Genomic DNA, 17,373 nt, shown 5'->3' on the forward strand with positions numbered 1-17,373 from the left:
TTAAATCATTTGTCAAAATATACGAATTAAATGTATTCCACATTTGTCATTATTTTACATCAACTGGGCATTGTAATCATAGATGGTGCTTTAAATAAAGCATACAAATCCTAAAATCCTTTTACGATATAGCAGTGAATCCTACTGAAGCCATTACATTTGTATAAATAGAACATCTTTTTATGTCAAAGAATGTTATTAAGCAAATCACAAAATGAGAATTAGAATTGAGTATCATTCTGCAGGCGAATAGGCAGCCAATTTGCCTTTGTAGTGTTCCACAAATATTACTGTCGCAAACTAATCACAATTTTTCATGAATTTGATGCGTGAAGGTTATTAGCCAGAACTGGAAGAAACTCACCACTTGGAAAGGTAACAGAGCATTCTTTCACATTCACTTGAATCACAAGGCAGACAGGACCACAGTTTAACAACTTTCTAAAAAGGGACTATGATCTGGACTCAGTAAATAATACATGGAGACTCTATAACAATGACTCCCTCCCCCATTTTAATGTAGTTTTGCTGATAGCCCTGGTGTCCAATGGACCCACTCTCCTGGAAGCACAGTGTGCTCGGCTTCCATAGCTGACGACTCACGCTAAAAGACAGCTGACATCCAGGTTAGCACTAGCCTTACCCCACACACTGCTGCCTGCATCATGGCATCCAAGCCTGCCTCTGGAGGATCCAGATTTCCAGAAATGTGTTGCTTTTGAACCTCCGTATTGAAGGTGTCCGCATTGTTTGTTAGTTTGAGGACATGCTTAAAATCAAACGGAGGTTGACATTTCTGAGATTTAGTAGGACACGGATTCTTCATTTTTTCCTTGTTTGTATTTACAAATGGCAGCACAGTCTTATCTACAAAGGAACCAAAACCTGCAGAAGAAAGACGTGTCAGAATGCGTTAGATTAACATAAGACGATACTAGAATGGGTTTTATTTATCATTCATGTTAGTTCAATTTTTTTAAACTGTTTTGAGAAAGAAACAGATCCAGCAATAACCCAAACAATATCTGAATTATATTTTGTGATTGAAAGACAATATTAATGGTTCTTATACATTGGTGATGAATTGGGATATTCAAAGTCACATGGTATTAATTAAGAACTTCTATAATGACCTGCAACTTATCCCCATGTTTACACAGATGGTGGTATTTTAGTACAAAACCAGTTGGACTTGGACTCAGTTTCATGAACTAGGAAAGATAAGAGAAAAGTAAAGACGTGATCATTGGTGCCTACTATTCAACGCCTTGAAAGTGCCTTCTTCCCTATTAAAACTAATGAATAACCAGCACTTCCTTTTGTAAAATAACTGCTTGTACTATACATGGCATTTAAGTAAGCAGGATTTTATCCAAAGCAAGGTAGTAGTACACCCAGCTATCCCAGAGTAAGAGAATGATTTGACCAAGTCATACCCTGATTATTGAACGGTATGGCCTCCACAAGTCATTGGTTTCAATAATGTACAATAAGCAAAATGATCTCACCTATCTGAATGGACTTTGTGACACTAGTCAGTGCATCAAGAAGCTGTTTCCCCAGACTCTTCACTTTTTCCAAATCATCTTTCATGGAGTAGGAGAGGTCCATAAGATAGTACAGGTCGATAGGGTAACCTTCCGCACGCTTAAATTTGAACGCTATCTCCTTGGGAAGGCCTGAAATATATGGTATTGTTTGTTAATGGTTTACAAAAAAAATTTCAACAGTTTCCTTCTGGTTTTATCTCTTATACATCCTGCCTAGCAACACATTTAATGTACAGCTGTGAGAAAGTGAATCTTCAAAAGGTGTCTCAATGCTACTCAGGTATCAAAATACCTCATTATATGATCTTGTTTTGTATTTTGATTGCAATTGATTTAGTGCTTTTCATTTTGTTATAGCCATTCCTTGGGTGTTGACTTAATTTGTCTAGATCCCTTTGAAAGCTTTAATCTTCCCTACCTGGTCACCTGGCCTCTTAACTTGATACCATCAGCATGTTTCACAATATTACACTTTGTTTTAACAGCATAAACAACAAAAGGACACAACTAAAGTCAGACCTTTGCACCCCAGAATGAGCTTTTCATCATCCCTTTGTTCCTTGTATTCTTGCATCCCAGAGTGTGAAGAGTTCTCTGCTCCCTATCATCTTTGCTCTCTGCTCCCTATCATCTTTGTTTTCTGCTCTCTATCATCTTTGTTCAGTGTTCTATGTCCTTGAATCTCAAGTATTTTCAAAAGCATGTAGAAAAAAAGCAACTCGGGTACTCACCTCGTCGAAGAGCAAGGCGGATTTTCTGAGGCTTTATCTGAATCACATTGTCCTTACGAATCTGAAATGGATCATTCACTATTTCGGAAAGTTCACTTTGGGGGTTGATTATGTCCTGTCTCTTGCACTTTCTCGCTATTAGGTTGCTTAGTGAGTCACATCGTGATGAACTCGTCTCTCCTTCCTTGCTGAAATTCTGCAAGAAGAGAAACACAGTGAATGGAAGTCTACAACGGCTGTAACTTTCTTAGTAAAATGCACATTAATGGGAACAACCTCCAGTGTTTGAGGAAGAAACGTCATTGTGTTGGTGTAAATACATACAAGGAACAATGCATGTATACAGGATGAATCAGAAGTCCTTACTCATAGAGTTTTTAATTATTAATTATGTTCTTTTTTTAAAAGACAATATTCATAGAGAGTGTACAGCTATTACAGGAGATTCTTTTCATCGCGTTCGTGAAAGTATTTGTCATCAAGTTGATATGTGTAAATGTCTACATGGCATGCAATTTGATATATCCATGAGTTGGGCCAATGGAAAAGTGCGGAAATATGTGCCCAAAATTGCGGAGAGATTAGCAAATTGTGGGGGGTTGATTGGTGGTATTGAGGTACATTTTATTGCCAACGTACATTTTTCCACTTTATTGATAAAAGCTAAACATAAGTAATCAACACATATTAGATTGTTGCAAAAAAAATTAATTACTTTGTTAACATAAACTGGGTGGCCCTTATTTTGTGGGGATGGGTGGGGAGGGGACGTCAGCGAGGCTACAGGAGGTCACCACCTCCTGCCTCCCAGGGCCAGCACTGCATACAGCCCCAGAGCCCCAGAGAGACACTTACACAGTCACAGAGAGACACACGTTCTCACAGAGAGATACACACACACACTCATAGGTACAGAGATGTACACACACACAGACAGAGGAGAGGCATGCATACACATTCACACAATCAGAAACACACACACATACAAAGGAGAGAGACACACACTCGCACACATGGAGAGAGACACTCACACAGACACTGACAAACACATAGAGACACACACAGACACTCACAATCACACAAATACACAGACAATCACAACAGTGGGGGCTCCAAGTGAAGCCCATTTGCCGCTTGCACCGCATGGCGTGTGTCTGGAGCCGTACTGCCCACAGTGACATCAAGTGATCAGCTAGCGGCCTGCAGGCCAGAAACTTGTAGGGAGAGTTAGTTTTTTTAGGCAGAATTTGTTAGAGGGTGAAGTTGAAGGAGTAGAGAGAGAGTTAATAATAATAATAATAATTCTTGCATTTGATATAGCACTTTTCACGTCTTCTACACGTCTCAAAGCACTTCACAGAATATACTGTAAAGTGAATTGACCGTATATTTGTGGGCGTTACAGAGGTTAGGGTGTAGGTGCTGAAGGCTTGACTACCAATGCGGAGGGGCAGGGAATGCAGGATTAGATAAGGGTGGAGGCTCATGCCTGCATCCGTGAAAGTATTTGTCACTGAGTTGATATGTGTAACATCTATATGGCATGCAGTTTCAACATCTCACGTATATCAGTTCGTGTCAGCATGGGTCAGTTAGCTATCACAGGCATTACAACCTCATACTGCCAAACAGACTGGACTATTTTCAAGAACCACCTCCTTCTTCTGTCCTCTTCTCAAAATGTTGGCTTTTCCATCAACAATACAATTGAAACAATAGGTACCACAACATTGTGATTTCAAACAGCAAGAACAACTTGGATTTATATAGCACCCTCCACACCGGACAGCGTCTCAGAGCGCTTCACAGTAATGGATCCCGGGACCGAGCCAGGGGGAGGGGGAGGAAGATGACCAAAGGCGTGGTCGAAAAGAAAGGTCTTCAGCAGAGACCTGCAAATAGGAAGGGAGGGAGCGAGGCGAAGGGAGTGAGGAAGAGAGTTTCAGAGCCTCGGGGCATAGTGGCTGAAGGCACGGCCACCGAGGGTGGAGCGGAGGACTCGGGGGATGAGGAGGAGGCCAGACCCGGAGGAACAAAGGCAACGTGTATTGTTTTGAGGAGAGAGGAGGTCAGAGAGGTAGGGGGGGTGCAGAGGAGTGCAGGGACTTGAAAACAAGGGTGAGGATCTTGAAATCAATCCTCTCTGGGATAGGCAGCCAGTTCAGTCTGGCAAGAACAGGGGTGATCGGGGAATGGAGTTTTGTGCGGGTGAGAATGCGGGCGGCAGAGTTTTGAATGATCTGAATTTTATGGATAGTAGTGGATGGGAGAAGGGCATTAGAGTAGTCCAGCCGAGAGGTGACAAAGGCATGGACCAGGGTTTCAGCGGCTTTTGGGGAGAGATATTGGTGGAGACGGCCGATGTGTCGGAGGTGGAAGAAAGCGGTGCTGGTGAGGGACTGGATGTGGGGGAGGAAGGATAATTGGGGGTCGAACCTGATGCCTAGGTTGCGTACGGGTTCGGAGAGTTTTAGTGGGAGGTCGGGTAGGTGGAGGAGGTGAGAGCCATGAGATTTTAGACGTTGACGAGAGCCAAAGAGTATGGCTTCTGTTTTGTCAACGTTCAGCTGAAGGAAATTTGCGCTCATCCAGCCCCTGAGATCTGACAGGCAGGCTGACAGAACAACAGGGGACTGGGGATCGCAAAGAGAGGTGGAAAAATAGAGTTGGGTGTCGTCTTCATACATGTGGAAGTGTACCCCATGTCTGCGGATGACATCCCCAATCATATAGCTTGTAGCCAGTCTCCAATACCATCTCCTTTAGCCCCATCTGTAAACCAGCATATTCCATTCTCAGATGTGGTTGACTGTACCATTATGAATTGTTCCTGTAAACACAATGACTAACCGAGTCTTACCATTTGCTTACACCAGGCACATCCGGGTCCTGAATTGATGCATTCGTTGCATGTTGTTTCTGCTTTGGTCGGATTGCATGGAAATTGAGAAGACTCTAAATAAAATAGAAAGAAACACGACTCTGTTACCAAAGATGCTCCATTCCAATGATTCCACATAAAAAGGAATAACTAGAAATGCTAGAAATATAAGAGCACACACAAATACACCACCGAGGAGTATTATTATTATTATTAAGAAATGTGAGTGCTGCAACGTTCACAAACACCATCACTTTCACCGCTAAATAAGGGAGGACCACAGAAATTAAAACCATCTTTCATTCGGTATTACGCATTTTACATTGGGAGAGTAAATGGCGAGAGTGCAACCAATTGAAAGTACCAGATCAAACTGACCCATGATAATAATAACAATCTTTGCTTTTTTTTAGATCCTTATCAGATTGTTTAGATATCTCAAAGTGCTTCACAGGATATACTGTGGTAAAGTGACAGTATTTTGTGGTTAAACAGAATTGAGAAACTGAATAAAGATGTGCACACATATTTGCGCACATTTGTTCGACAGTTAATAATATAGGATTCTTGTATGGCAGCTCACATTGATGTTCACTGGGGGCAGGGATTATTCCCATTCAGCTCCCATCAACCCTGCAAGCCAAAGCCCTATTGAGTAGGGTGGTCCTGGCTGGACAAGCAGCAGGAAGCTTGCCAGGTGATGCCCTCAATGGCAAGCTATTCTCTGGAACTGGATAAGCAGGATGCATCCCTTCAGGTATCATGCATGGAACTCTCAGTCTAGCTTGGATACTCTTAAGCACGGGAATGGGTTTCCACATGCGTCAATCACACAGGCGACCAACACAAAAATTGCCGTTGATCCCACGTATATTGGAGTCGGTTGGAAGCACTCTGGGCTCTAGCATTGTGGGTTCAAGCACCATGTTGGTCTTTGAACTCACTTTCTAGGCCAAAACTCCAATAAAGTCATTCAGATAAGATGTTTAACTGATATGGGGCAAACAGATACATAATTGAGAGAAACCTAAATGGATAATGTGCAAAGTTATTTTTAACAGTATCATAACCATAAATCTAATATCATTAGAAGAATCATTTCACGTAGTTCATGACTTTTAGGATTAATAGTCAAACCAGCACAGCCTAATCTCAGTGTTCAACCTCTCACTAAATTTACACATGAGGGAGGCCGTTTCTGAACACAGGCCGTTTACCATCTATTCAAAGAAGGTGTACCTTCATTGTGAAACACAGCAGAATTTCACTCACCAGCTCTTGTTGACCCCAGCATGAAAGCAAACACCAGCTGGTAGAGGAACCACATAGTCATTTCCTGTGTGAGAAAAATAGGGTGTTAGATACTTGGTAAATGTCTTTATAATTAAATTGTATTTTATACTGACAAGAGCACTGTCTGCAGATATCACAACAGCAGTTGGATAATTAAAATTGATTCAGACAAGAGTACACCTCTTGGGTCATTTCTGGTGGGGAACATAGGGAATTATAAACATATGTGTATATTGAGATGAACAAATACAAATAGCTGTTTTGCTCCTAGGGCTGGGTGGAGTAAGAAATGTGCATTGATTGCTAGATATCAAATGCTGTTGACTGCATCCAATGTTTGAGGTATTAAAGCAGCAAAGAGATTGAAATGCAGAGTCTCAATCAAACCTAGTAACACTAAACTATTACATTCCAACTCAGAAGTTCAGTGTTTGATAATCAATCCTGGGCTTGCACAAGCATAATGTAGTGTTAAACAAATGGGTTTGGCTTTTATTATTTTCAGATATGTTCTCACTGTTGTCAGATGGTCACTGATTCTAGCCAACCAGTGAATTTGCAAAGTGTCCTGCTGGAGTCAAGGAATGAGCGAAAAATGTTCAAGATACCGAATATGACAAAGATGCCTGAATGGTCAAAGCTAAGTCAATGTCAGTATGATCCCAGAAAGAGAGCACGGCTTCTCGCAACATTGGTATTGCAACCTCCTCAATGTACAATACAATTTTGCATTATATAGTGCCTTTCACATTGGCTGATGTCCCAGAGTGCTTAACACTGGATTTTCTGACAATACATGACAAAGAATCAGTCACTCCACACCCACATATATTATATATATATATGCTTGAAGGGTCACATTTTAGGAATTTTCATAAGTTGTGTGAAGCACAGGTTCAGTACTTTGGACAGGTGTAAAATAGCTTATTAAATTCATTTTTTGAGACATTTGATCTGTCTAGCTTACTTGTTTAAGGTGTTTCTGGAGTTGGCTCTGGAACTCTATCCCCCAGTGCCTTCGCCTTACCTCCTCCCTTTCCTCCTTCAAGGCCGGTCTCAAGACCTTTCTCTTTGACTGTGCCTTCAGCTCCCCTCTCGACTCTCTACCCCCTCCTCGCTCCCTCCCTTCCCTCCCCTCACCCTGACCATTTCCCCCCTCCTCGCTCCCTCCCTTCCCTCCCCTCACCCTGACCATTTCCCCCTTGCTCGGGTCCTGACCCAACTGTACAGCACCTTGGGACGTCCTCCCGACGTGAAAGGCGCTCAAAAGGCGCTCAGGACATCCTTCACACAATTAGTAAAACGTCTCTTTCTCACACGTTTTAACTTGCTCTGTATTTGGCTTTGTTTGTGCTGTAAGCTTTCCATAATTCTATCTTGGTATTGGCCTTGGGTGGTGCACCACACATATTGCTCCATATTTGTCTCTGCGCTTTGATAATTTCCTGCAGTTGTTTTTAAATTTTTGTTTCCGTCAGCAACAATTTAAATTTATACAGAGACATTCACATTAAGGAAAATCTTGTTCATTCACATTTGCTATAAGAAACATGAGGACAGAAATACAGAGCAAGTTAAAAAATCTGAGAAAGAGAAGTTTTACTAATTGTGTGAAGGATGTTCTGAGATGCTTCCTGCAAGAAATGTTATTGTTGCTGTAATATGTATGTGAGTATTAAGAATTAGATGCTTCTGCACCAGGAAATTCAAGTTTTGAATAGTTTCATGTTTCTTCCTTAAAACTCGCTCACAAAATACACACAGTGACATCATTTGACAGTACGTCTTGTGAAGTGCTTTGAGAAGTCTCAATGTTGTGGTAAGGCTGATATCAAATGCAATGAATATTATATTATTAAGTATTAACTTTTTCATATCATTTTGAAATGTTTTTGTTCTGAAAAAAAGATGTCAGCCTGGCTCAGTAAGTTGGGTTTTCTCAGGCTGCTCATCCAAAAATCCATCTCTAACCACTAACAACAACAAAATTACATTTGTATAGTGCCTTTCATGTTGGGTAAGCTACAGTGTAGCATCTGGTTGACAGACTTGAGATTTCCCAATTTGTGGCTGGTCTTCATTTCCTGAAACTGTTCACAGTTCCGATACACCATTGCTCAACATGAATCAATATCTTGACAAAATATGGTCAACAAGCACTACTGATTGAACAATTGCTATTTTATGCCAGAATAGTATTAGATTCATTCAGCTTACATCTTCTGCGCTCTCCTGCCTGCGAATATCACCTTCTCGATTGCAATAAACTGAACTTGACTGAAATTAACAATTGGACAACAGCATTTAGTATTTCATCACTTACCATATTCAGTTACAGATCCAAATGTGTCCTATTTGCGCTGCTATCGCAACAGTCAACATGTTACTTATTCAGGAAATCCAACCAACTCAAACCCCACTACAAATGTAACTCTGATCTCTCTCTTGAATCAAAGCTGTCCAAAATTGCATGGGGTGGAAACTGATAGGTTCCAACTGACAGGCCTTACACAGTCTGTGCACCGGGCTGAACTGAGAAGACTCCACAGGAGAACAAAAACAGCGTGGAAACATCTGTGGGTGTAGAGCCTTGTTCATTACCATCACAGAGAGCGAGCGAGAGAAATACGTGATAGTCTATATAACCTCATATCCTGTTGCTGCTCTGAAACATTTAACAAGTATTCCAGTTGTTCCGATGCTTTAAGCAACTATTCCACCTGTTCCTTGATCCAGGAGAGCTAAATGTTATGGAAAAAAACTTGTGTATATATAGCGCAGGAGTACTTCAGTGAAAACTAATCAGCAATATTTTTTTCCAAGCAAAGTGCATTTTCTTATGGGGTTATTGCTTATCAAGAGTAAAAAGCCTAATATTGCAACAAAACCGAACAGCTAAATCAAGCAACAACTTATATCAAATAATAATAATCCTTCCATTTAATTTAGCGCCTTATCACATCATTGAGATATCTCAAAGGGTTTTCAGGATATTACTTTGAAGTACAATGAGTGTATTTGAAGGTGAATGCAGCAGCCAATCTGAACACAGCAATTATCCTACAAACAGCCATGAAGTGAATGACCAATTTTATTTGGGAGTTTGTCATGAGAAACTCCCTTCTCTTTTAAAATTGTGCAGTGGGATCTTTAATGTCCATCTGACTCAAGAGGCGAGAGTGTGACCACTGCGCCAGGCTGACTTCACACGTCACACCTTCTTTACATTCAAACTCCTCATTCAATTAGGGAAGCAAGGTAACTCAGTCCTATCGTATGCTTTCAATGCAACTCACAGAATGTTTCATGGGACCGGAAGCTGCCGTCTGGCACTTGTAGTAAGCAGATGGATGAACAGAGTATCATATACTTATGTAAAAAAACGCAAAATATTGCAATTGCTGGAAATATGAAACAAAATCAGAAATCGCTGGGAACACTCAGCAGGTCAGGCAGCATCTATAATAATAAATAATAATCCTTGCATTTCATATAGCACTTTTCATATCTTCTAGACGTCTCAAAGCACTTCACAGAATATGCTGTAAAGTGAATTGACTGTATATTTGTGGGCGAACGCAGCAGCCAATTGCGCACAGCAATGTCCCACAAACAGTCGTGGATTAAAAATGACCAATTTATTATTGTTTTTGTTTTTAGAGGGATTATTATTAGGCTCTGTGTGGAGTAAGGAAACTTGTCCAAGGTTTCGCCCAGCCAGGAAGTGAACCCAGGTGTCTCGCTTGCAAGGCGAGTGCTCTAACCACTGAGCTACAGGACTCCGGAGAAAGGGAATGAGTCAACATTTCGGGACCACGATGCTTTGACAGAACTGGGGCATTTGGGAGGGAGAGGCTTTTCAGGGCTAACAGAGGCTAACAGGAGGCAGAGCAAGGAAGACAAAGGAGAAAATGGGGTAGAGAACAGGGCTGTTAATAATCCAAAACAAAGGTAGGGGGGGTGAGAAATTGCAACAAAATAGGCAGACCAGAGAGAGAAAAGGTGTGTCTAGGACACAGGTGATGTGGTAATGGTTCCCAGAAGAGGGGGAGGGCAAAAGTGATTATGGTCTGAAATTGTTGAAATCAATATTGAAACCAGAGGGTCTAAGGTCCCTAGCAGATAAATGAGGTGCTGTTCCTCGAGCTTGCGCTGTGGCTCATTGGAACAGCGTAGGAGACCATGGATGCGAGAGGTTAGGGTGCGAGTGGGAGAGAGAGTTGAAATGAGTTGAGAGTTGTGCATATACCTTGCACAATAATGCCTTGCACTGTTATAGCATCTTTCACAAGAGTAATGGTTTCACTGCACTTCACACAGTTAGAGTGAAAACCTGAGCAGGGTAGGAGAACAGTGGTTGGTTGTGACTCATAAAGAATGAGACAACAGTTATATGATTAAGACTAAGACTTAAGGAGAGGGAATGAGGGAGGGGCAGAGAGAGAGAGAAACAACAAGTAAGAGATAGTGAGATACACTTATGTGATAGTTAGTGGGAAACAGAAACAATGAAAGAACTGGTGTTTTTATGACATTTTTGATGTTACCTTACATTAAAAAAATATTAAAAAATGCTTTAAGCTCCCCAAAAGATATGCAAGGTATTCTGGAACAAAGTAGTGATAGAGATACATTATACTAATAAAATCGAAATGTGTCTGTCTAACCAACTGACGTAGTAGACATGATTCATACCTCATCAGAAAGGTCTTGTATGGGGTGGTGTCATGGGCATATTATTTTATTTTTGGGGATCTCCTATCGTGACCTAAACAAGCTCATCAAACATGTATGGACTCCAACAAGGAATCCTCCCAACAGGAGTCCTACCAAAGGAATCCTCCCAACTAGGAGTCCTCCCACAAAAGTCCTCCCAACTAGGAGTCCTCCCACTGAGGCCTCCCAACAGGAGTCCTTCCACTGAGTCTTCCCACTGAGTCCTCCCAACAGTTCTCCCACTGAGTCTTCTCCTGACATGAATGAGCAATTCTTGCTCAGAGAGTAAGGACACAAGATTTTAAAAAATGACAGAACAAAAAGAACAGCAAATAGACAACAACAACATTACATTTGTATAGCGCCTTTTATGTTGGGAAGCGCTGGGCAGTGTACAGCATTTCAGAACCGAGCTGGGGTCAGGGAGGGAGAAGGGAGGGGAAGGGAAGGGGGATGACCGATGGCATGGCCGAAGAGGAGGGTCTTGAGGCGGAACTTGAAGGAGGCTAAGGAAGGGCTGAGGCGGAGTGATTGGGGGATGGAATTCCAGAGTTTGGGGGCAGAGTAGCTAAAGGCTCTCCCGCCAATGGTGGAACAACCCTGCAACAGTGTCTCAGCCCAATTGGAACAGGAAAAGGAAACAAATAGAATTATTTTTAAAATGCATTATGACAGAACAACATAAAACTTAATACAAAATTGTAATTTATTGACATCAGATTCAGAGGAGAATAAATGTTTCACTTTAGCAAAAAGAGATGAAAGTTTTGCAATTGAAAGTGCTGCCTCTGAAGTGAAGTTTAGAGAGCCAATCTGGTATTGTTAGGTAGCACTACCACAGGGTGCAGTTAACTTGAAACTGAAAACCACGTGAGCAAGGGTAATTATAAAAATAATAATTGCATTTGATGTCTCAATGCGGTTCACAGATTATATTCTAAAATGGATTGACTGTGAATTTTGTGGGTGAAATGCAGCAACCAATTTCACAGCAATTGCAGAGTACACAGGATGAGGAGATAGCTGCTGGCTTGAAAGATGATGGAAAGATCCAGACCACACTGAACTGTGAAGGCTGCTCTGCTTCCGAGTTCAAGAATATGCAGAATTGCTGCAAAACTGAAGTGTCATATTTGTCCTATTTTCTGAACAAAAATGAATCAACAATGTAGACACTTGTAGCAATTTATTTCCTTCCCTTCCGCCACGCTTTGTCATTGAAGCGTTTTGTACAGTAGCTGGGTTTGGTTTATCTGGAATCAGATGTGTCTGAGCCCAAATTCACTGGAACTACTAAACTGATTAGCAAGATCCTCTTTAAACCCCAATATGGTTTCACAGAAATTAGAAATGAGATCAGCCACATGGAGCCACAGCGGAACACAGTTCAAGTGAATTTTAAGGATGAGTGACTCTAAAGGACCAAGAGAGAAATAAAGTAATTTCATGAGAAATTAGATCTCAACATGAGAGCAGCTTTTCTCAGGGTACATGCAGCGCACCTCTCTTGCAATCTTATACTGGTTTATACCATTTCTTTCCAATTGTACTATATTTGCAGCAAGTAAGAAGAGAAAAAAGCCACTCCTCCTCTTCAACCGTACCCTTGGTCACCCTCTTACCCCTACCTTAATAATAATAATCCTTGCATTTGATATAGCGCTTTTCATGTCGGGAGGACGTCCCAAAGCGCTTCACAGAACACATTGTAAAGTGAATTTACTATATATTTGTGGGCGAACGCGGCAGCCAATTGCGCACAGCAATGTCCCACAAACAGTCGTAGATTGAAAATGACCAATTTATTATTGTTTTGGGTTTTTGGAGGGATTATTATTAGGCGTGTGGAGTAAGGAAACTTGCCCAAGGTTTCGCCCTGCCTGGAATTGAACTTAGGTCTCTCGCTTGCAAAGCGAGTGCTCTAACCACTGAGCTACAGGATTCCGGGGACCTTCCCTGCCCTCCACCCCTCCTGATCCCAAACCTCAGCTCAGATCCAAATCCATGACTGTACAGCACTTTGGGACATCCTCCCGACTTGAAAGACCAAATACAAATGTAATTTGTTGTTGTTGTTTATCATGAACAATGTGTGGACTAAATGATTTTATGCCAAAAAAGTAGTCAAAGATCAGCTTACACACTATAAAGTTGGAATGCTGACACAGCATTTCAAAATTATTTTTAATGTGGTCAATATGTCTGAGGCTAATTTGAGGACATATTTTCCAGGGAATTGTTCATTGATTATTATTATTGACAAGTAATTGGAACACATCACCACCAGATTAAGAATAATAATAATCCTTACATTGTGTGGACATCCCAAAGTGCTTCACAGGATATACTTAAAATGGTGTGACTGTGTTTTGAGGGTGATTGCAGCAGCCAGTTTTATGCACAGTAATGTCTCACAAACTGCCATGGAATAAATGACCAATTTTATTTGGAGGATTGTTGTTAGGACAGTAGGAGAAAAACCCTTCTTTTTTCGGAATCCTGTAGCTGAGTGGTTAGAGCACTCACCTCGCAAGTGAGAGACCTGGGTTTGATTACCAGCAGGGCGAAATGTTCGGTAAGTTTCTTTACTCCACACGCCTCTGTTTACCTAGCAGTAAGTAGGAACCCAGGTGTTAATCGATTGGCGGATTGCTTTTCCGGGGATAATAATCCCTCAAGNAAAAAATAATAATTTGGTCACTCATTCCATGACTGTCTGTGGGACACTGCTGTGTGCAATCATCTGCTGCGTTTCGCCCACATGTATATGGTCAATTCACTTTATATTCTGTGAAGCGCTTTGAGACATCTAGAAGACATGAAAAGCGCTATATCAAATGCAAGGATTATTAAATAATAAGAAGAATCTTTAACTTCCACCATCCCCGATCACAACATCAAACTGTCTTTTTAAATGATTCAGATCCACTTGTATTTTAATGACTAGGGGATGGGACCTTAGTATTATACAATACAACAATGCATTTGTAAAGTGTCTTTCAAGTCTGGAGGACGTCCCATGGCGCTGAACAGTCAGGGATTAGGACCCGAGCTGGGGTGGGGGTTGGGATCAGGCCAGAGGATGGCCGAAGGCTCAGTTGAAGAGGAGGATCTTGAGGCGTGCTTTGAAGGAGGCAAGGGAAGGAGCAAGGTGAATGGAATGTGAGTGGAGTTCCAGAGGGTGGGGGCGGAGAGGCTGAAGGCCCGATTGCTGATGGTGGAGTAAGCCAGGTGGGACACATGGAGCAGGCCGGAGTGTGCTGAGCGGAAGGAGCGGACAAGTTGATAGGGGGTTAGCAACTCGAACAAGACGCCTAAGTTCCTGACTGGCTTGGTGAGATGGATGGCATGTGCATCCTTGGATGCTGATGCTTGCCACTCCCTGAGGTGTGGAGGCACTGATGGGAGCAAATCAGGAGAGCCTCGGTCTTGCTGACATTCAACTCTAGAAAGTTGGCTCTCATCCAGGACTTGATGACTGATGGGCAGTCTGTCAGGGCATCAGTGGTCTTGGGGTCGAGGGTGGAGGTTAAGATATAGAGTTGGGTATCATCCATATGACCCCATTATGCTTATTATGCTATACCTGCTGTACAAAGTGGATTGGCTGTGTACTTGTAGGCAAAATACGGCGGCCAATTGTGTACAGCATAGTCATGGATTCAGTGACTCATTTTCTTTTTTAAGCAGAAAGCAATCTTCCAATCGACAAACAACCAGGTTCCGACTTACTGCTGCGAGGCGAGTGAAATAAGAAAATTTGCATAAGATTTTGCCTCACCCAGGAATCAAACTCTCTCTTGCGAGGCGAGTGCTCTAACCACTCTGAGATGTCCATCAGACCAGAAATGGTTTATGAACTATTAAAAGTTGTATTTGGATCCAGCTATAAATACCATTCCACTTGTTAGCAAGTCGAAAACGAGGAGCATAGATAGGGGCAAGTCAAAAAGAAGGAACTTCTTCATGCAGAGGGTAGTGAAAATGTGAAACTCACAACTGGAAGCTGTGGTTGCAGCAAAAAGCACAAACACATTTAACAGGAAACTTGATGCAAACCCTAAATTGACTTTCTGAAAAATCTAATATCAGGTATCTATGTAGTTTGTGGTCAACAATGCAATTTCATAAAAAATTCTAATTAAAAATTTCCCCCCACATACACATGTTCACAAAAGAGGTTCAGATGAAGAAAGTCCTCTGACCCATTTAATCTCAACCTTCCGACCACCCACCCAGGGGAGGTTACATTAAATTAAATGTCATGTGGTTTCATTTAAGGAAAGAGGTGGGGTGTCGGGGTGGGGGTGTGCCGTAAACATTTTATTTTTTTGATCTGCTACTTGTATTAATACCAATCATGGAGAGTAGTTCATCCTGCTAAAAAAAGAAATGGTTTTAATGAATAAATTGAACTAGATGGAATTGATACTAAATTACTAGGATATCGTTTCTCCATTACCAAAATCTAGTGTCACTCAGGCAGCAGCTCTGCATCCATTAAATGGCCATGAACTTAACATCCAACTCTCACACATACACTCAGACAAAACAAAGGCACCCTCCCTCAGTAACTACACTGGAGTATCAGCTGAGACTACAACCTCAAAATCCCTTCATGGAGCTTGAATCCACAACCTTCTGACTCAGAGGCAGGAGTGCTACTTGCTGAGCGTGAGGCTGACACCTAATAAAACCCAACAGTATTTTATTTCTAAATCAGCCTTTTCCTCCCAACACTAACTCATAACTGTCCACAGAAGCCAGAGCCGGGAAATACATAAGAACATTTTGATTTAAATGGACACTTTGGGAGAATTTCCTGAATCTGTACTAGTCAACAGAAATGTTCCCATATTTCCAGGCTTTAACAAGATTACTTTGTTCTGTCAATAGGGACATGGAATTTTAACAACCTTACAGTTCAGATTAGATCTTCTTTGATCATTTTAAAGTTGATTACTGGATTCCATGCTAATTTTAGTTATGAATGACGCTTTGCCCAATCCGCTATCTGGAATTGTCTGTGATCAGAGCACTGTTCAATAGTATATCATACGAAGCACTTTGAGACGTTTTGAAGACGTGATAAGGCACTATATCAAATGCAGGGATTATTATTATTCACAAAGGTAAGTTTTTCCGTAAATAGGAGTGAGCATTGAAGGGCACTGGCGCCAATACTGAACACACACGGGAGCTGTCACTAAAACTTGTTACAGCTGGGAACAAATCCCCAAATTCACAAAGACAAAAGCTATCTGGGCAACACAAGGGAATCAAAGAGAAAGGACTCGAAAACGTACCCTTAGGTACACCATGACAAAGAGAGCACAGAACAATAAAGATTTCACTACTCACATAACTTGAACCTTGCAGGCAGACAGCAGGACTTTTGAGTGTTTGCAAGACCGTTTGCATTGCTGTTTCACTTTACACTAACCCACCCACTTCCTTTTTACAGTTTAAAAAAAGAACGATTGCAAAAGCAAGCACACAGCAGCCTAGAAAATTTGAGAAAGTGAAAAACCAGTCCTCAGAAGCTGTCCTTTCCCAAGAAATACCAGCAATATCAGCTCAAAGGAATCAGGAAAACAGAAGAGCTAATATCCTCCAGATAGCGGTCTGGCCTTCAGTCAAAAATCGAGTGAGGCAGCCCACCTATGTTATTTTAATGCACCCCAAGCAGCCATTCTTCTACAACTACCACTGTGAGAAGGGGCAGAGTTGCTCATCCCATGCTGATAATCACCATCAATACTGAGAACCAAACCAATAGCACCCTGGAGTCCACACCAACACAATTCCCACCACAGCATCCAAGCAAAGATACTACTAATTTTATATCAGTCTCAAAAAATATTGATCAGGTCTCTTTAATAGGCCAGTTCATCAATGTTAACTACTTGAGCTCCAACCCATATGCCACTGCCATTAAAACACTAAGTTAAAACAAATTTTTTCTAATCTTCAATTGAGCTCAAACTTTGTGAATTGTCTATTTCTGTCTTCTTGACAGACTATTTATAAAAGCTAAAATAAAGGGAAAATGGACCTGCACAACTGGGTGAAAACACAATTCATTGTTGAAGGAAGCAGAGGATCATCTATCTATTCCTTTGGGTTAATCAGTATATGGTGGCCTCAATCCTATTCCGGCAACATCAGGGTGCCCACAATCGCAGTTCTGAACTTTTAGCAC

The 17,373-nt window shown here is 41.5% G+C and overlaps 1 protein-coding gene across 1 annotated transcript in view; it reads right to left on the reverse strand.

Annotated features, from left to right (window-relative positions):
• Positions 1-16,617, reverse strand: part of LOC103176852 (integrin beta-2) — a 34,746-nt gene extending 18,129 nt beyond the window's left edge. Inside the window, exons 1-6 of the mRNA XM_007890646.2 lie at positions 16,533-16,617; positions 6,435-6,498; positions 5,142-5,236; positions 2,282-2,477; positions 1,509-1,679; positions 644-885 (exon numbers count right to left, since the gene is read on the reverse strand). Coding sequence (XP_007888837.1) covers positions 644-885; positions 1,509-1,679; positions 2,282-2,477; positions 5,142-5,236; positions 6,435-6,498; positions 16,533-16,592 — 828 coding nt within the window. The 5' untranslated portion in view covers positions 16,593-16,617. The remainder of the gene's footprint in view (positions 1-643; positions 886-1,508; positions 1,680-2,281; positions 2,478-5,141; positions 5,237-6,434; positions 6,499-16,532) is intronic.
• Between the last annotated feature and the right edge of the window lie 756 nt (positions 16,618-17,373).

The sequence above is a fragment of the Callorhinchus milii genome, unplaced genomic scaffold (genome assembly GCF_018977255.1).
Source record: "Callorhinchus milii isolate IMCB2004 unplaced genomic scaffold, IMCB_Cmil_1.0 Scaffold6, whole genome shotgun sequence".
Taxonomy (NCBI): domain Eukaryota; kingdom Metazoa; phylum Chordata; class Chondrichthyes; order Chimaeriformes; family Callorhinchidae; genus Callorhinchus; species Callorhinchus milii.